The 19,648-nt window shown below is 39.2% G+C and overlaps 1 protein-coding gene across 1 annotated transcript; it reads left to right on the top strand.

Annotated features, from left to right (window-relative positions):
• Window positions 1-647: 647 nt before the first annotated feature.
• LOC102707286 (protein ADP-ribosyltransferase PARP3) lies at window positions 648-5,281 on the top strand. The gene is made up of 18 exons (XM_015833133.2): window positions 648-666; window positions 746-1,163; window positions 1,263-1,458; window positions 1,550-1,660; window positions 1,744-1,801; window positions 1,893-1,962; window positions 2,119-2,293; window positions 2,363-2,496; window positions 2,582-2,822; window positions 2,910-3,037; window positions 3,258-3,334; window positions 3,421-3,581; window positions 3,662-3,871; window positions 3,972-4,074; window positions 4,161-4,243; window positions 4,323-4,472; window positions 4,569-4,751; window positions 4,863-5,281. Exons 1-18 carry the CDS (start codon window positions 648-650, stop codon window positions 4,929-4,931), a joined length of 2,586 nt encoding a protein of 861 aa, XP_015688619.1. The 3' UTR covers window positions 4,932-5,281.
• Window positions 5,282-19,648: the final 14,367 nt, after the last annotated feature.

The raw sequence follows: 19,648 nt of genomic DNA, 5'->3' as shown, positions 1-19,648 counted from the left end.
CCTCCTGACGCTCGTCGGCTCGTCGTCATGGTCTGCTCTTGTGCCCTCCTCTTCTGCTCCTTTTGCCTTGTTTCTCCGTCAAGTGTATTGTTCCTAGCAGCTTTGATCCAACGCTTGCTGTTGTTTGTGTGTTTGGATTGTTTCCTGGCCGTTCCCTTTGCGAGAAATTAGTTGGTAGTTTAGGCGTTTAGCTCTGTGACATTATTGAGCTAGTCGTTAGCTAGCTTTGCTAGTAGGATGGTTCGCTTTGCAGCTTGCTCATTGCTCATCAGGTTTGCCCATTGATGGTAAAAGGATTTTCTTGAGATTTAGTAGTATTTTTGTTGGGCAACTACTTGGCTGTTTCTAGTTCTACGATCCTGAAATGAATTTAATATGTCTTGCAATCAACTTCAGTTTGAACTATTAGGGATTATGGTATCTGTTTCCCCAACCATGATATAAGGGAAGAAATTATGACTATCTATGTGCTTCTTTCTCTATACTGTAAACAAGAGGTACTTGCTTCCTCGGTTCGTCCTCATCTTTTCAAGTTTTGCTATTCATTTTGAGATAGGAGTAGGATGTACTGTAGTAGAATTTAGAACCACGTGTTTGATGTAGATTAAAGATTTAAAAAGACAATTAGTTTATTATGTAATGTATGTATGCAGTACAGATTTGCAAGTCTGATTATCTGAATACTGCTGCATGTATGATCATCTCCAATATGTGACACTAATGGCTCTCTGGTTATTTTCGTAAGAACAATTTTTGCATTTGTTCGTGGCGTGGCATTTGGATGAATCTCACTTTGAACTGTTATCTTTTGAGGTACACGAGACAAGATCACGCACGCTTGCAGCTTCCCAAGAAGATGGGAAGGCTGACCCGAAAAAGCAGAAGACAGAAAGCAAAGAGCAGGAAGAAGGCGAGGATGTGCCCTCCAAGAACAAGAAGTCAGCCGATAACGAAGTGCACGATGGGGAGGAGGAGGCGCCATCAAAGAGCAAGAAGCACAAAGCGGAAGAATCTGACCTGAATGGGAAGGCAACCGCCGTGAAGGAGTTCGCTGAATTCTGTAAAGCCACGAGGGAACACCTCACGGTCGAGGACATGCGCAAGATCCTTCAAGCCAATGAACAGGATGCATCTGGATCAGAAGATGCAGTTGTTCCAAGATGGTATTGTCTATTCGACATATGAAATTCTTCCTGTATCGAATTATCAACTACATTAGTCATATGGTGGATTTAGTATTACAATTTGCTCCATGACTGCAGTGAGGATGTGATGTTTTATGGGCCCCTTGACAAGTGCCCGGTATGCGGTGGTCAGCTCGAGTGCAAGGGATCGAAATACAAATGCACCGGGACTTACAGTGAGTGGGCAAGTTGCAGCTACAGTACCATTGATCCTTTGAGGAGAAGAGGCCCTATAAAGGTCCCTGATGATGTCAAAAATGACTTCGTGCGCAAGGTAATGAAGCTGCTTCTTTAGTGTGTATTTGCTATTTTCTGCATGTCTTGAGTTAATTGTATGTAACGGCATATTGTTTATTTTTCTGCAGTGGCTGAAGCAGCATGAAGGGAAGAAGTATCCTAAACGTGATATGGATATAGATGCCCATATCTTCTCGGGCATGATGATTGCATTATCTGGACGGATGTCACACTCACATGTAATACCTTTGAACATTGCTCCCTTTTCAGGCTATGTTAATGCGCTGCACAATCTAATTCTGTTGGTACAAAAAATGTATAGGCTTATTTCAAGGAGCAGATTTTGAAGCATGGGGGAAAGGTTAACAATTCTGTCGTTGGTGTGTATCATGTCCATTTCATCTTATTTGGTCTGGTTGTATTTCATAATGCAAGATAAGACATTTGTAACCCATTACTTTGTGCTTGCAGGTGTCACCTGTGTAGTGGCTTCCCCAGCCGAGAGAGATCAAGGTGGCTCAGGAGGATTTGCCGAAGCACTGTAAGCCCTTCACTTTTGTCCTTTGATATGTTACTTCCTGTGAACTGCGATATAATGGATAAATATAGTTGAATAGAAATAGTTGGAACACCGGATGGGGCAACATATTACGGAACACTGATTTTCTATTTTACAACTGGGACCATGCATGCGCAGGGAGCGTGGAACTCCTGTTGTGAGTGAGAATTGGATAATTGATAGCATCCAGAAGAAGGAAAGGCAACCTTTGGCTGCTTATGATATTGCATCTGATGTTGTTCCAGAAGGCCGGGGGCTGCCTCTGGGCAAGCTTGATCCAACTGAGGAGGCTGTTGAGACCTTAGCTGCAGAGGTTTTGCCTGGTCAAATGCATTTCATAAATTGCACCCTTAGTTTTAGTATCTCAAAGTTTTTTTTTCAGGTTAAACTTACAGGCAAAAGAGCAGTGTACAAAGATTCTAAATTGGAAAAAGATGGCGGCCATATCTATGAGAAGGATGGCATCATCTACAACTGTGCCTTTTCCATGTGCGATCTAGGATGTGATATTAACCAGTATGTATATGTTTGTCATTACATAACAACGGCATGGTGGAAGTAGTGTATTTTGCAACTTAAAACGATTTCTGTTTCTATGCAGGTTTTGCATTATGCAGTTGATCATCATACCCGAGAACCGTTTACACCTATACTACAAGAAGGGCCCTATTGGACATGACCAGATGGCAGAGGAACGGGTTGAAGATTTTGGTAGTCGTGTCAATGATGCTATCAAGGAATTTGTCCGCCTTTTTGAGGAGATCACTGGAAATGAATTCGAACCATGGGAGAGAGAGAAGAAATTTGAGAAGAAGAGTACGAAAATGTTTCCCTTGGACATGGTACTTCACTGTTCAGTTTATTTTCTTCTTGATTCATACTACTAAGTATCAACCTTGAATGTTTAATAGTATGTTGTTCCTTGGTAGGATGATGGTGTTGATGTGCGCCATGGTGGTGTGGCTCTTCGTCAGTTGGGGCTTACTGCAGCACACTGCAAGCTTGACCCTTCTGTTACTTTTATCATGAAACAGCTATGCAGCCAAGAAATCTATAGGTGTCGTATAAATCACTACTTCTGCATCACTAGTCGAGACAATGTGAATATGCTGTTTTTATCTTTGTATAGTATCCTGTCCTGGATTTCTTGTGGAGTTTCTTCTTTTTTTTTTGTGGAAATCATTGCAGGAAAGCTTAATATCTCACTAAGTGTTATAGGAACTTACGTTGATTCCTGGGATGTAACCACGCTTGCGCTTAATTGTTTTTTCCCCCAGGTATGCTTTGACGGAGATGGGCCATGATTTGCCTGACCTTCCTATCGGAATGCTTACAGATCTCCATTTGAAACGAGGTTAGGTTTTCACATTTGCTGTATTTAGCAGTCCGTTCATCATCATCACGTGTGCAGAGTTCATCATCAATTGTTCGGTTTGGCAGGGGAGGAGATTCTACTTCAGTCGAAACAAGATGCTGAGTCGGTTCCAGAGTCTGGGCCTGTTGCTGATGCATTTTGGATAGAGATGAGCAACAAGTGGTTCACCCTATTCCCCACAACTCGTCCGTATACGATCAGGGGATATGAACAGATTGCTGACAACGTACGCTGCACGATGTATATTTTTATATGCTTTGGTTAATCTGCTTTGTTGATCTTTTTCCTAATTCGTATGTCTTGCAGGTGGCTTCTGGTTTGGAGACTGTTCGTGATATAAATGTTGCTTCACGTCTCATAGGGGATACGTTTAGCTCAACCTTGGATGATCCACTGTCTCAATGCTACAAGAAACTCGGCTGTTCCATCAGTCGTGTTGCTGACGATTCAGACGACTACAAGATGATCCTGAAATATCTGGAGAAGACCTATGAACCTGTCAAGGTTGACGATGTGGTAAGATGTCGGATTGTGCTATATTGGACTTCCATTCATTTTGGTTTAGAAAAGATGATACATCATTCAAATTCATATTTTCCTCCCTGCCTATTATCAGGTTTATGGTGCTACCGTTGAGCGTATATATGCGGTTGAATCCAGTGCGCTTCCTTCTTATGGTGAAATAAAGAAACATCCTAACAAAGTTCTCCTCTGGTGTGGTATGTGTTTCAACCCCCCTCAGATTTTGGGTACTGTCTCTATGGTTTACCAATTACCACACACGAACTTCTTTTCTCTTCCACAGGAACGAGAAGCTCAAACTTGCTCAGGCATCTGCACCAAGGTTTCTTGCCTGCCGTGTGCCATCTTCCTGTGCCGGGATACATGGTAACTCGTCAACCATGTAGATCTTCTCTCATGTGAGCATTATTTGTGCTGAAAGTTTCCAACTACTCCATTGACGCAGTTTGGCAAAGCCATAGTCTGCTCAGACGCAGCGGCCGAGGCCGCGCGCTACGGCTTCACGGCGGTGGATCGTCCGGAGGGTTACTTGGTCCTGGCGGTGGCCTCTCTGGGGAAAGAGATCCAGGAGATAACAGGCACACCGGGCACAGAGGTAGTCAAGCTATGATCCTTTGATCCGTTGCAACTTCGCCGTCATGGCTGGATTCCGAATCCTTTGATCCTGATGCTGCCGTGGCGATGTTGCTAGGACGTGAAACGCATGGAGGAGAAGAAGATGGGCGTGAAGGGGGTCGGGAGGAAGACGACCGACGCGTCGGAGCACTTCACCTGGAGGGACGGCGTGACGGTGCCGTGCGGCAAGCTGGTGCCGTCGGGGAATAAGGGCGGACCGCTCGAGTACAACGAGTACGCCGTGTACGACCCCAAGCAGGTACGACCGACCCGACCTTCCATCGGATGGGCGATCAATCTCAGCGACAAGTGTGCCCTTTTGGCTGACAGACAAATCTCGCTCGCACGGCGCTGTGTCAATTGTGTGCAGGTGAGCATCGCGTTCCTCGTCGGGGTGAAGTACGAGGAGCAGAACATGGAGGTGGTGGCGGACGAGTGAGCGCCGCCGGCGCCCGTTCGTCGGCCGGTGGGTGAAACCGACCGGGTGAGCGCAAGGTTCTCTGCGTTCAAGCTAGACTAGTAGTACTTAGCAGTGTCAGTGATGCATTTTGCGTAGTGGTGGATGCGTGAGTAGTTGGGACGCATTTTGCGGCGCGGGAGCATGTGCTGGAGCCGGCAGCGACGACGTGCCCGGCGCCGGTCGATGGTGGCGGCCCTAGTTTTCTTCTCTTCGTTACGTCGTTGCCGGTGTGTGTAGGCGCGCTCCGTAGGCTGGAAAGAACACCATGTACCCGTGTCACAGTGTCGACTTGTACATATTTGTCGTGTGATCGTAATGGGACGTCAGGTTTAGCACTTGATTTCGGTTCCGTCCGTCGTCCTCGCAAATCCATGTGCAGTGTGCTTTTCAGTGGAGTACACACGTTTGATGGCACACCGGGTGCATCACATGGCATGCACGACACTGAACGGTCACGTATGGTCTCTGGCATGATAGTTCTCCCTGCCTTCTTTTCTATGCCCTTGTGCTGTTGTGCAGTTCACTGGAGAGGATGTCAGAGTAGCCTCTTCTCTGCTCTGCCCGTTCGGCGTGCGTCTGTGCTCGTGTGGTGTCGCCAAATGATCATCATGTTTCAGCGTAGTAGCACTCAGTGTGATTTGGCACTTGGCATAATGACTCATGATCAGGTGCTTATAACTGCTGGATGCATGTGTATGCAAGTACTCGGTACCATTTGGCGCTTGGCATTATGACTCATTATCAGGTGCTTCACATGATGCATGTATACAAAATTCTTGCTTGTCTGGTTATTCCGCGCTGGTCCCGAAGCCTTGCCCGAAAACTCATTCATCCAGTCATTCTCATTACAACATGGTGGCTCGGCGTTTTGCTTGGGGGTGTAATGACTAGTATGTCAGATACTAACAGCGAGATGTTGGATACTTCTTCCTAGTTCCTATCGCTAGATTAACTGGTGTGGCGGGGTGACTGGCGCATGTGAGATCATATCGGCGAGATGATGGATAGATAGATATCCCTTGTTATGGTTTGATTAACCGGATAAAAGCCTTTCCTGATAAACAACTGATGAGCTTTCATGTATTCCAACAGGACAGTGATGATATTATTATACAAGGGTTGGGCAGAAAAAAAAAGACTGATATGTGAAATGGCGTCTAATGGTTACAGTGACCTGAGACCTGAGTAGTACTTCATAGAATCTCCTATGAAGCGGAGTGTCACTAGGTCGAATAAAAGCAAGGGCCCTTTGAACCACACGAACGAGAAAAACTACACGAACGAGAAAATGGAAAAATAGAAAAAACAGTAAAACCGATGATTGCAAAACACAGGAAAATGTAACGTAGAAATGGCCGTTTGATGGGTTCACAGAAAAACACAGGAATTTGAGGAGAGATAAAGACTCATTGGATGTTTTCCATAATGTTTTACCTCGTGTTAAATTTTCTCCAAAACTTGTATGAGAAGAGGCATTCCATAGGAATTACATATGATTTCATATGGTTCATTCGTCTGATTCAAAGGGATTCGTCTGATTCAAAGGGCTTTGTAGGAAAAATTCATATAGGAATCAAATACTCTAAAATTCCTATAAATTTTCTATGAATCAAACAGGGCCTAAACCTTAATTTTCAAGTTGCATTAGTGATCTTTTGTGACTTTTGTGCTATGAAATTGTATAAAACTTCTATGATTTTCTTATTTATGAAGCTATTATTGATCTTCGGTCATGACCAAGATTGGAAAAACCAAGGCCGAATTGCTTGATTTTTTTTTCTTAGGACCAACCGGTCTTGAGAGTTTCTAATGCCAAAATTTAGTTGAAGACTAAAGAGCGAGGCTGAATTCTTTGGATTGAGAGAATGGCCACTAGTTATTACACACAAGTGCATAGTTGGTGTTAGTATAAAAAAATATTAAAAATTACTTTCTCTGTTTCATATTATAAGACTTTTTGGCTATACCTAGATCCATCTATATATCAATGCATATTATATATATATATATATATAATATATATATATATATATGTTGATGTTGAAAATAAGAAAATAATTGAATTCGAACTCCTCCTGATAAAATTTCGCACCTTTCCTTATCCGAACCCAATAAGGAAAATTACCAAATTTTAGAGTTAACAATATGTGTAGATTCATTAGCATCCATATGAATCTGACAATACTAGAAAACAATACTAGAAAGTCTTACATTATGAAACGAAGGTAGTACATATTAAAAACTTGAATTATTTCCTTTTCATGCCTATCCATATATAATGAAGATTTAATCCTGACATTAAATTAATAATTATAAAGTTTGACATAAGTTAATTAACACTATTTGATAGGCCCAACATTCATGATTATTTAGTACAGATATGTACTTGGCTCCTAAACTACATATAGAATGCATCATGATGTCTTCTACCACCTCCGTTTCATAACAATAAGATGTTTGACTTTTTAGTTGCAACGTTTGACCATTCGTCTTATTCAAAAATTTAGTATAAATATAAAAAATGACAAGTTGCGCTTAAAATTATTTTGATAATAAAGTAATTCACAAGCAAAATAAATGATATTTCCATAATTTTTTAAAATAAGACTAATGATTAAACATTACAAGCAAAAAAGTCAAACATCTTACATTATGAAACGGAGAGAGTAGTTTATTTCTATTTTCTTGACATATATATTTCCATACAAAGTTATACTCATTTCTAGTTATTGGGGTTCAAATTGTATGTAGGGAACAAAAAAAAGACTAAATTGTCCTCATTAATTGAAAAGTAGTAACAGTGGGTGAATAGGTATTGAAGCAATAAATTCTTTTTATTTGTGAACCGAGTGTAGGTAAGGAAAGAAATAAACTCATTTTTTGAAAAAATGGTAAAAGGCAAAGTGATTTATCCTTGGAGTAACCTAGGATATTGTAAATGCAAAGCTATACTCGAGCAGAAGTCCCAATTTTAGCTTTTCTACAATTGAACAGCGCTGAAATTTAGAATTAGATTATGAATTTGTGCTCATTTTGGACTCTCAATTTTATTTCTTTATTGGTTCAATAATTTTAAATTGAATATCAATACTCATCAAACTATAACTAGCATGAACAAATTTTTAATCAAAATTGATTCAATTCCCCTAGGTTGGTAACTAGATTTATGCACAATGATACATTCCATCAAGACTATTTACCCAGAATGGCCCAAATCATTATCACCACAAGCATGGACCCTAGATGCTAGAACAATGTCCTGGACCCTGTCCTTATTTGGCATAGCTTTAACTCGAAGTTTTTTTCTATGATGGGTGTTTTTTTTCGAGCTTTAGAAATTCTTTAAGTAGGAGAAACAGCTAGATTACTCTCTATCCCAAATAAATCAAAACTTCCCATCCCAAGAAAAAAATATAGATGAGCGAACGTGGCCTCAACCAATGAGGTGAGGGACCTCTTCATTTATAAACTAGTTTACTTGTTCTTGCGCAACCAATATCGGGGCTATTTAATATTGTAAAGACCAAAGTGCTCCTCATTAATTAAAAAATAGTATGAGTAGGTTAGAAGGTAAAGATTATTGAAGGAATAAAACTTCTTGATTTGTGGACTAATGGTAGGTAAGAGCATAGAAATCACTTTATTTTTAAGGACAAATAGAATATATTTTAGGATAAAAAAAAAGAGGTACCATGTTGACTCTAAAGGTCTAGAAACTACTGCATTAATAAAATAAAAGTTAAAAAAAATCTATATTGTTAGATTATGGTAGGACCATATTATAACGGTGTAGATTGTAAACAACGGTTGGATACCAAGTACAATTGTATATGATAACAAAAGAAAATCGTTTTAATCCTCCATCAGGTGTCTATTATACAAATTATAATTGCATATATAAAAATGAGATCTGAGAGTTGTATATCAAACCGAATAAATCTAGAACACATAAAATTGCACGATGAAAGTCCCTAATTTGAAACCAAAGAGCTGCTTTAGTTTAAGATTAAATTATGCTGATTGTACATAAACTTAGGAGGTGTGTGCAATCTAGTGCACAAACATGCAAAATCTTCATCTTAGGCCTTGTTAGGCGAGTTAACTAAACAAGATTGCCTCAATTTTCACGCTCATGCTTACCAAATGGCTAAACGGTGTGTTTTTGCAAAAATATTATATAGAAAAGTTGATTTCAAAAATTGCAAGTTTTTTATAGCTAATAATTAATTAATTATAAATTAATTGTTAGTTAACCATCAAAAGAACATGCCTTAGTGTCTGAACTGTAGTACACATGAGCCAAGGTCAAGATGGCAACCCGAGCTAATTTTTCTGAATTAGATAGTGATTAGGACACTTATGTAGGCACTGATGGTGAGTATTGTAGTCCATATAGAATTGAAAATTTATGATTTTTATGAAGAATTTCTCCATTTTTAAACATTTATTTTTTAAAAAGAGAGTAACATGTTCTTAATTTGAGCTCTTTTAGGGTGCTCCACTTACCTCGTAGGAGGTAAGATGTGTATTAAATCTAGACCGTCCATTGTTAAGGGGTAAAACTGACAAATCTTATTTGCTTTCCTCCTAATAGATAATATCCATGCTATTATTTTTCTAAAGACAGTGCATTCCTTCATAATGGGCCAAATATACATTTTCCAAATATACTCAATGATAACCGAACGTGCCATGGTGCACAAATGCTTAATTTCATGTTTAAAAAGTACTATTTTTTTGTAATGTTTTCCTGTACAAACTATTTATGTCATGTTACACAAGTGCTTACAGATACATTTAAAATGTGATTTCTATACAAACTATGTGGAAGTGTATAGATGAACATTTTTAAACCGATATGTATTCTTCTCATTTTCTATAAAAACAAAATGTTTACTTCGTTTTTTATCAGATTATACTTGAATTGCAGACAACCATCCAATACTCTATTTTTTTTTTCCTTTTTGTCCTAGTGCGCCATAGCGAGTGTGATTTAACATTGCAATTAACGTCCAATTCATATTACATAGTAAAGAAAAATAACATGGATATACCAAAATGGTGAGCCACATTAAATTAGTTTACTATTTAAATTACACACCAACTAATTTAACATGTGTTTAAAATTCACTTTTACCCTTAAGATGATGAATAATGACCAATTACCTCCTAGATGGTAAGAGTAATATCCACCATTAGATCTCATGGAATGGATGATCCAAAATAATTCGAGTGCATCTTTAAAATCTCCTCTTAATTTTGGTTTACACTTGAAACTAGTTCATTTTAAAAAAATGTGATGATTTTGGTCAGATTTCTAGACTAATACTAATTTAGGATTTGCATTGATTTGAGGAAACACAATTCACATTGAAAATATCATGTGAATTTGTTAATGTTAGATTTGTACTGCCAAGCTTATGTTATACTGCCGCTAACAGAAGATATTCTCACGTGTATGTTTATATAATGTCCTAATAATTAACCTTTCCGTAGGTTCATGTACTGAAATGAACATTTCAGGAGTTCGTGTACTGAAATGCACTTGAGGCTGCGTTTGCCTACGGTGATAAGTTAACTTAGCCCCTTTGTTTTCTGCGTGCCTGTTTCCTAAACTGCTAAACGGAGTATTTTTTTTAAAAAAAAATTCTATAGAAAAGTTATTTAAAAAAATCATATTAATATATTTTATATTTTTTAATAATTAATTAATCATGTACTAATCTATTAGTACATTTTCCGCACCGGGTAAGTTAACTTATCTGGTAACTTACCGAACACGGCCTCACCTTGCATGTTCACATACTGTTAGTCTAATTAACTTTTAATATAATCAACACACACTCTATTTTCTGCAAGAATCCAGAAGTTGGACCATGCCAAAGTGACTACTCATCAGGCTTGATGTATATATGGGCCCAAATGATGCCGGAATGAAGGTTTGTTTTCCTACAAATAAAACACGTTTAGCTTGACGCGGATGAGAAAACGTTCTCACACTTTAAGCTGTTAGCCCCAACATCGGATAAACAATATCTAAGAGCTCCTGAATTCATGTTCTCCTTTAGCCCTGCTCCTGGATTCTTGGCCGGTCAGGTAGGACAAATGAAAATGCAAGATACTCTGCAGAATGCTTGGATGATCAATGCGGGCGTGTGCAGCACAGGGAGGATGCGATGCAGCGAAGACAATCTTCGATTCTCTATTCTTGACTTTTACTGAATATGTTAACAACTAACACAGAGAGCTGCACTGTAGTATCATGTCTTGGGAGCAACAACATTTCCTCGCTTAAAAAAAGAGTAATTTTGTCGTGCTTAAAAAATAGAGGTTCTTTGCTCCTAACGCTAATTGAACTCGCTCTTTGCTTTGAGTGCCCTACTCCAATCTTCTAAATCTTTCTTCAACCAAGTCGCACCAAAATTTGCTACGGAGCATCAAAAAACACGTAATTAGTCAGTGAACATCGTAAAATCACGAATTTGCTACAGGACATCATAAAAATATGATAATTAGCTGGTAGACACTCTAGCCATTATTTTATTAATTTCAGAGTCAAAAATTTAAAAAATGACGAGATTACCCTCGGTGGCCAACCGTTATGCTGACTATGTCTAGTCGAACAAGATCAGTCGGTCTCGGCGCCGCACCACACCCGAACCCTAACCTGCGGGGCGGTTGAGCAGACGGTGGCAACGGCGACCTAGCTGTGGCGAGGGCGGCAGCGAACCGACCACCGAGGGAAATCTCGTCATTTTTAAAATTTTTGACTCCGAAATTAATAAAATAATGGCCGAAGTGTCTACCAGCTAATTACCATATTTTTAGGGTGCCCTACAACAAATTCTTGATCTTACCGTGTCCACCGGCTAATTACACGTTTTTTGATGCCCTGTAGCAAATTTTGCCTAAATAATATATGGATGTATCATATTTTTCGGTATAAAATATTAGCAGTGTGAGATACTTCTTGAGAAGGGTAAAAAAGTCCTAAAAATGATCAGGGTTTGTATATGTACCTCCAATTAATTTGCTTATCCATTACAAGGATATGATGCTACCACATACCAGTGAGCAGAACTTAAAAATTCAGCAACTGAGTAATCAAAATGGCTTCCTAGTTGACATCCAGAGCTTAAGTCAAACGCACCCCATGCATCACGCGCGCAAAGCTAAGCTGCGCATATATGCATCAGCTAGCTTCTGAAACCAAGCCGTGGGTTCATGGCCGGATGGATGGATAGCCTACATGGGCTCGGTGGCGGCCTTGTCCTGCACCGGCGGGCCGGGGCGGCGGTCGGAGGCGGTGGGCCCGCCGGCGTTCTTGCCGCTGCTGTCGCCGGCGGTGTCGGCTGCCGCGGGCGACGACGGCGGCCTGGCGAGGCGGTGCTTGAGCTCGGAGAGCAGGGCCTGGTTCTCCTGGTTGAGCAGCACGGCTGCCTTGCGCAGCCGCTCGTTCTCCTTCAGCATGTAGCAGTTCTGCAGGTACAGCTTCGCGTTCAGGCTGTCCATCCCGCTGCGTACATTCGACACTGTCAGTTCATCCATCAGAGAAGCAGCAGTAGCAGCAGCTATTAAAAGAAGAATATGCATCATTATATCGAGATTAGGCGAAAGATGCGTCACTCATCTGGAGCACATAAATAAAAACAGCGGAGGAATTTCTCTCTAATAAAAGCAGCAGCGGAGGCTCGCAAGCAAAACCGAGCAAAGTAGCAGCAGAAAGAAACAAAAAGAGGCAGACAGTCCGGAGGCATACCGCACCGCACCCCCGTGGTCACTGACCGGAGCTCTCTGGTTCGCGACGGCGGCGTCGGCCGGCTGCGGAAGGGGCCTGACGAGACGAGACTGCGAGTTGACTTGTAGTATTGTGTGTGGGACCGTAGGGGCAAAAGGGAGGTGGTGGTAGGAGGGGAGCAGCAGCAGCTGCGATTTGTGTGCTCTGTTGCGGCGCGGGGGTGTGGGGGGGCGCTATTTATAGACGGTACCGCTGTGCCGGTGGCGGCCTCTGGCATTCCAGGGCGCATCATCTTCAGATACCGGTACACATGGGTTACACAAAGTTTGAGGCCCTGTTTACTTTCTAATTTTTTTTCAAAAACATCTCATCTAATATTTAGACACATAAATAAAACATTAAATATATATTAATCAAAAAACTAATTGCACAGTTACGGAAGAAATATTGAGACGAATTTTTTAAGCCTAATTAGTCCATGATTAGCCATAAGTGCTACCGTAACCAACATGTGCTAATGACGGATTAATTAAGCTTAAAAGATTCGTCTCGCGGTTTCCAGGCTAGCCGTGAAATTCATTTTTTCATTCGTGTCCGAAAACATCTTTCGACATTCGGTCAAACATTTGACGTGACACTTTCGTGAGATTTTCGTGAGATGAGATAAAATGGCTGTCACGTCAGAGGAAGCTCAATAGCTAACCGTCGGGTACAAAAATTAGCTAGTAACTCATCCTAATAAATATACTTCATTTATATTAGAATATAGCTAACTCTAGCAACAAATTTTACTGTTTTTAAGAAAATATTTAGATGTAAAAAAACTATTAATATATAGAAGTATCAAGTACTACCCAGTAGAAAATTTAGCTATTAATATATGGAAGTACCAAGTACAATAATAGAAAATATATGGTACATCTTATGATCTTTTAAGGATTATAAAAAACTCACCTCTAGCTACGTATATCGATAGGAGGGGAAATGAGATTCTCTAACTATATTTTTTTCTTATCATGGACCTAGCCACCAAGACAGAGAAAAATTAAGTCGGAGAAATTTTATCCATAGGAGGGAGTGTAAACCATTAATGTCGTGACCATGGAGAGCTCGTGCTTAACCAATTATATATTCTGTTTTTCATTTTCTAGCCTAATATAAATATAATATGATAATCTTATAGTCCACTTGTATTATTTATCATACTTGTTCCGGGTCTCAAACCTAAAGAACGTTGCCAATTTGTCAAAAACACTATAGCCATGTGCAGCTGTGCACTACATTCTCAAGCCTTTGCGGGCGTAGAGCAACGCACAATTTTTCCACAAGAATTTCGCAACATTTCACGGGAAGACTGATGCCGACCCAGCTGGGAAGAAGATCAAGCTACAGCAGGTGGCCACGCGGCCATGCGTGCTGGAATAAGTTAAGTTGAAGCTACGTACAGATCTGGTTGAATGCTGCAGTGCAACCCTGCTGCGACTAAACGAGCTTAAACTGAACTTGATCACATCATTTCCTGAAAAACTCTCACAAATGCGGGCTGCAGGAGTCCAGCCTGTCGGGCATCATTGCTGATGATTCTTCTCTTTTAATTCAAACAGTGTCCTGCACCATTGGCGCTGGCAATGGCGCCACTCAAGAACAGAACAGTTGCTTCATCCTCATGCATCTTGGTCTTTGCCAACACAACATTTAACATCCATATCCAGCAATAAGCTTGCAAAGCAGAATGGACCGAAAGTGCAAAAGGGCGGGAATCAAAAGCATATGCAGCACAGTGAAAAAAAAAAGAGAGAGAAAAAAAAAACTAAAAACAGAGCAGGCCAAGAAGGCGTGGTGAAAATGAACAAAGCTACTGCTGCTGCAGCAATGGTGAGGCACTCAAAGGGAGGAGGAGATCATGATGGGATGAGATGGTGTGTGGGAGAGCATGTATAATAGCAGACTATAAGTCAGCTATAAATATATTTTAAAGAGATAAGAGAGGAGATCGAAGGAGGGTGGACTACTAATTTACAGCCAGCTGCACACGAGTTTCAAAACAAAATATGTGTATGATATGTGGGACCATGTATTGATATTTTGTAGGTAACTATTATATGAATTGGCTATTAGATTGACTATAGATGAATTGGAGCTAGTAGTTGGCTATACTATTGAACTTGCTCTAAAGGGAAGGAGATTGCAGTAAGTGACAATAATTCTACTGGGATCAAGATCTGGTGCAGTTGCTAGTGTAAATATAACTTAAGCAATTGCGCTGGCACTGCACGATGAGAAATGAAGGGTCCAGATTAACATATATACTGTAGCAAAAGTTTACTGTATAAAAATATATTATTTCATACATCTTATAGTAGTATATTTGGACCATTGAATCGAAATATGGATGGTCTAGATTTATGTTGTACTTATTATGCAGGTATAGTACTAAATGCATGCGAAAAAAAACGATAGAGTTAAATTAACTTACACCCTCCCGAGGGAATGCGGCCCTAGTGGTAGGAGGGACGAGGAAAGAAGGGACCAAAGAGAGGAGCGGAGGAAAAGAAGAAGCGCAGTGTAGTGCAGGAGAGAAAACGGAGCAGGGGCGATGATGAGCAAGGAGAGGAACCCGGAGATGAGCCATCATTACGAATCTTGGGCCGGCCAATCGAGGCCCATCATCATCATCATTGGAATCAAGCCCTCTCTGGATCTCTCTGCTTGGAAGTTTTCTTCTTCTCGTTTCAACTTTTTCTCCTTCCTCTGCCCTGAATCCTGATCCTCCTGTCTGGAGTCTACTGCTCTACTACACCTCTAGTTACCCCTTCATTGAATTTTATAGGGCCTATTTTGTTTTTTGAAAATTAAACCTTGTAAACATGCTTGGAAGGCATTTATATGGGTGCGGGGTACTTATAAGTTGACTTTTAAACGAAAAGATATAAGCCTAAATAAACAAGTAGCTTTTTTAATGAAAATTTTAAAGTCACATGGCACTCTTACGTTATTAAGTCAAAAGCTAGGTTACATTTCGAATAGAGGCAACACTCCACCGTTAATATTAAAGCTTTTAAATCCACTCCTTATAAATCATATAAGCCAAAATTTTCAAAACCAGCTGCAGCGCAAACAGGCAGGCGTATATATTTCACAGTGTTCGATTTTCATATGAACTTGAAAGGTGATACTCCTTGTCGTTACAACACGGCAATGGTTTCCGGCAATGCATAATTTACAGGAATTAGTGGAAATCCCATAAATGTTTTTGAAAATGTCCATCCCAAGCAATGAATAGATAGAAAATGTGCCCTCGTAAGTCGTAACATCACCCTGTTACATATTTTTAGATTCATAACACAATTAATGCATGGTACTAATCCGGTCAAGTGAACAGGGGAACATACATTGCGGCAGTTGTACATATAGTAGGGATTATTATTTTATTTTTATTAAAAATTAAAACTAATACCTCATAAAACTTATTTTTAAATCTAAATATTTTTTTTTTGCCACACCGCCGTCTGACGTAACCGAATAACATGGTGATGCTATGAGCAATTAGCGTAACAAATTTGCCGGGTGTGGCCAACAATTTTAGATTTTTTTAAAAAACAAAATATGAGGATCTATTTTTAAAAATAAAAACATAATATGCAGGGTAATTGTTTGGTTTTTTAGGTAAAAACCAAACGAAAAATAATTTATGAATAAAACTTTTATATACGTGTTCTTAAACTATTATTAGGAAACCTCAAAATTAATTATAAATTTAAGGGAAAAAATAAATTATGATTTACAAGAGAAAAGCAAAAGTAAAAAGATGATGCTTATGGTGGCAGCTGTGACTTAGGGCTGAAAACGGAGCGGATAGTTTCCGTCCGCTCCGGAAAAAAACGGATACGGAGGCAGCTCGGAGCGGATATTTCTCTGATAATTCGGATACGGATATGAATACGGATAATTTTCTTTAGATACAAATACGAATACGGTATGACAGTTTCCGACGGATACGGATATTCCGACGGATATCCGAAGATTGTAATGAGCGGATATCCGCAAATACCTAAAACCAGTTCAGCCCACTTAATTCTAGGTCTGACCCATCAACTAATTTACTAAAAATTGCTTTTGTGCTATTAGACTATCAGTATTTGTTGAACTCATTATGTGCTATATGGTGGACTTATGTTACTTATATGTTACCCGTGAAACTAAATGTAACGTGTTAAATCTATGATGATGTCTAAAATAACAGCTATCTCGATTAAGTTAGCTATTTGTGTATACGAACGGTTTGAGTGATTTGTATGCTTCGAGAAATATTTGTTTTCGTATTCGTGTACGACTACATCCGATCCTTATTCGTATTCGAGATAATTCGTATTTGTTTCTGTATCCGAGATATTCGTATCATTTTCCATATCCGCCTAAAAATATAAAAACACATATTCGCTCCGTTTCCATCTCTCCCTGTGAACGGTGCTGATCGCACGTGCACACAAACAGTTCAGAGCATCATTCCAGCCAGTGAGCGGAGCCAGCCAACCGTAACGTCCCTTGTGGTTGTCTACTTCTATGGTTAGTTCGCCACGTACTCGACTCGTTGATTTGAATCTTGATTACGAAGGGTCTTATTTAGTTCCCGTCACATCGCATATTTGATACTAATTAGAATTAAATATAGATTATTAATAAAATTTACCTCATACTCTGGACTATTTCGCGAGACGAATCTATTGAGCCTAATAAGCCCATGATTAGCGAATGTGATGCTACAGTAAATATTTACTAATTGTAGATTAATTAGATTTAAAAAATTTATCTAATGAAATAGCCTTTATTTATGGAATTAGTTTTATTATCAGTTTATATTTAATACTTTTAATTAACGTCCAAACATCCGATGCGACAAAGACCTAAAAAAGTCCCTAGATCCAAATAGCCACGAAATCTTGTCCTGAAGGTTTGATCTGGAATGCTGACCATGTTAAATATTACCTAGAGGAAACCACTAGCAGGTTTAACCATCGGTTACCGTCGTGATAATGGTGGTAATTGAAGTTACCGTTGGACACGGTATCATCGACTTATAGTTTTATTTAGATAAACTTTATTTAAATTTAAAACCTTCTTAGTTCAACAAGCAATAGTTTTACCATAAACCGGTCATAATAAAACTGCCCCTACAACATATTTCCTCAGTTGAACCAATGACAGTTTTTCTTCAAACGGCACAGCAGCCATGACAAATTGTGTGATTTTTGTGACAAAACCATGATAAAATTGTTCCTACTGTCAATTTTAAATTCAAAATTTAGAAGAAATATTTAGCAGAGTTTTAACAGTTTCAGTGGTTACCACGCGATAATCATGCTAGCACAGAGAACGACTTCGGTAGTTCAGACGGTTTCATGAACCCTGATCACTAGCCACCTCGTTTTATTCGATTTCATCCGTACCTTCACTTTTCGTTCTTCACAGGGCACGGAGGCATCGTCTGGTAATCGGAGAAAGAATGAAAAAATCATTTGTTTTTTTAACATGCTTCTTGAACCGATTCTTTTTTTTAAAAAAACTCCATAAAAGTATTGAGGTATGTGGCCTATTTCCCCGGCTGGGGGCGTTTGTTTGTAGAGTAAAGTTTAGTCCATAATCACATCGAGTGTTTGGACACTTATTATAAATAGTAAATATAGACTATTAATAAAACTGATCTATAATCTTGGACTAATTCACGAGACGAATCTATTGACCCTAATTAGTCTATGATTAGCTTATGTGATGCTACAGTAAATATGTTTTAATTATGAATTAATTAGGCTTAAAAATCATCTTGTGGATTAGCACTCATTTATAAAATTATTTTTTATTAGTCTATGTTTAATATTTCAAATTAGTATTCAAATATATGTCATAGAGCTAGAAGGTTTAGTCCCACAGATGGCGTTGATCGATCAACCTGGTTGAACGCGTGAAACTGCATTCTTCACCGCAGAACACTGTAATACATGCTCTGACTATTCCAAAATAAAAGCATCTTTGCACCTGTTGTTTGGCCAAGATAAGTTTTTATCTTTATACATATTTAGTGTACTAAAGTTTGTGAAAATAGAAAATAAATATATCGAAACTAGATAAAGTGAAACATAATTGTATTGGCATTTAGTATAGTGATAAATGATATATCTGTAAACGAAAAATATTTTATGAATACACCTTTTATATACGTATCCTTGGCGATAAAAAAAACTTTGGTGAAAAGAATCAAAAATCAATTGATTAAAATATTAAAATTTGACTTATAAGTACGAGAAGAAACGAAAAGATTAGGGCAGAGTCGTTTTGCTTATCCATGGTCAAATACATACATAATACCGGTATTAAAGTGAGGTTGTTTTAATTAGGACGGTGGGGGGCATCATCGATGGTCACATATATACATGCATACGCCATGATGTTGCTGCTACTACTATTGCAGACTACTGTGTGTAGCAGCTGGTTGAATGCAGTCGAGACGGCCGGCTGACTGGTACCGGCCAGCACAACATGGGCATGATTACAAATTAAAAGCAAAGCCATCATTTGGGTCTTCCCTTTAATTATTTCTTCCTCACCCCCATCCTCATGCTCATGCATGCATGCTGCCCGCAACGATCGATGGTGCAGAACTACCGATCGCAAGCGGCGCGCGCTCTTCTATACGTAAACCACTTTCTCGAGCTTGGAATAATTAATTATTTATCACTTTTATGTATAGCATTTAATCAATAGATCCATAAGATGATAAATATGTATACATGCTACAATAGCAGCGTATAAAAAACTAAATGTCCTCTTGGTGCTACCGAGTGAGGAGAATATACTAGAGCGATACTAGAAGCTTGGCATGTTAACATGTTTAATAGTTTAGCAAAGAAACTAATTAATAAAGAGAGATTTCATTTAGATGAAATCATATGTACAATATTTC

The sequence above is a fragment of the Oryza brachyantha genome, chromosome 2, assembly GCF_000231095.2.
Source record: "Oryza brachyantha chromosome 2, ObraRS2, whole genome shotgun sequence".
Lineage (NCBI taxonomy): Eukaryota > Viridiplantae > Streptophyta > Magnoliopsida > Poales > Poaceae > Oryza > Oryza brachyantha.
The sequence above is the reverse complement of the archived record's forward strand: the minus strand, read 5'-3'. Positions and strand labels throughout refer to the sequence as shown.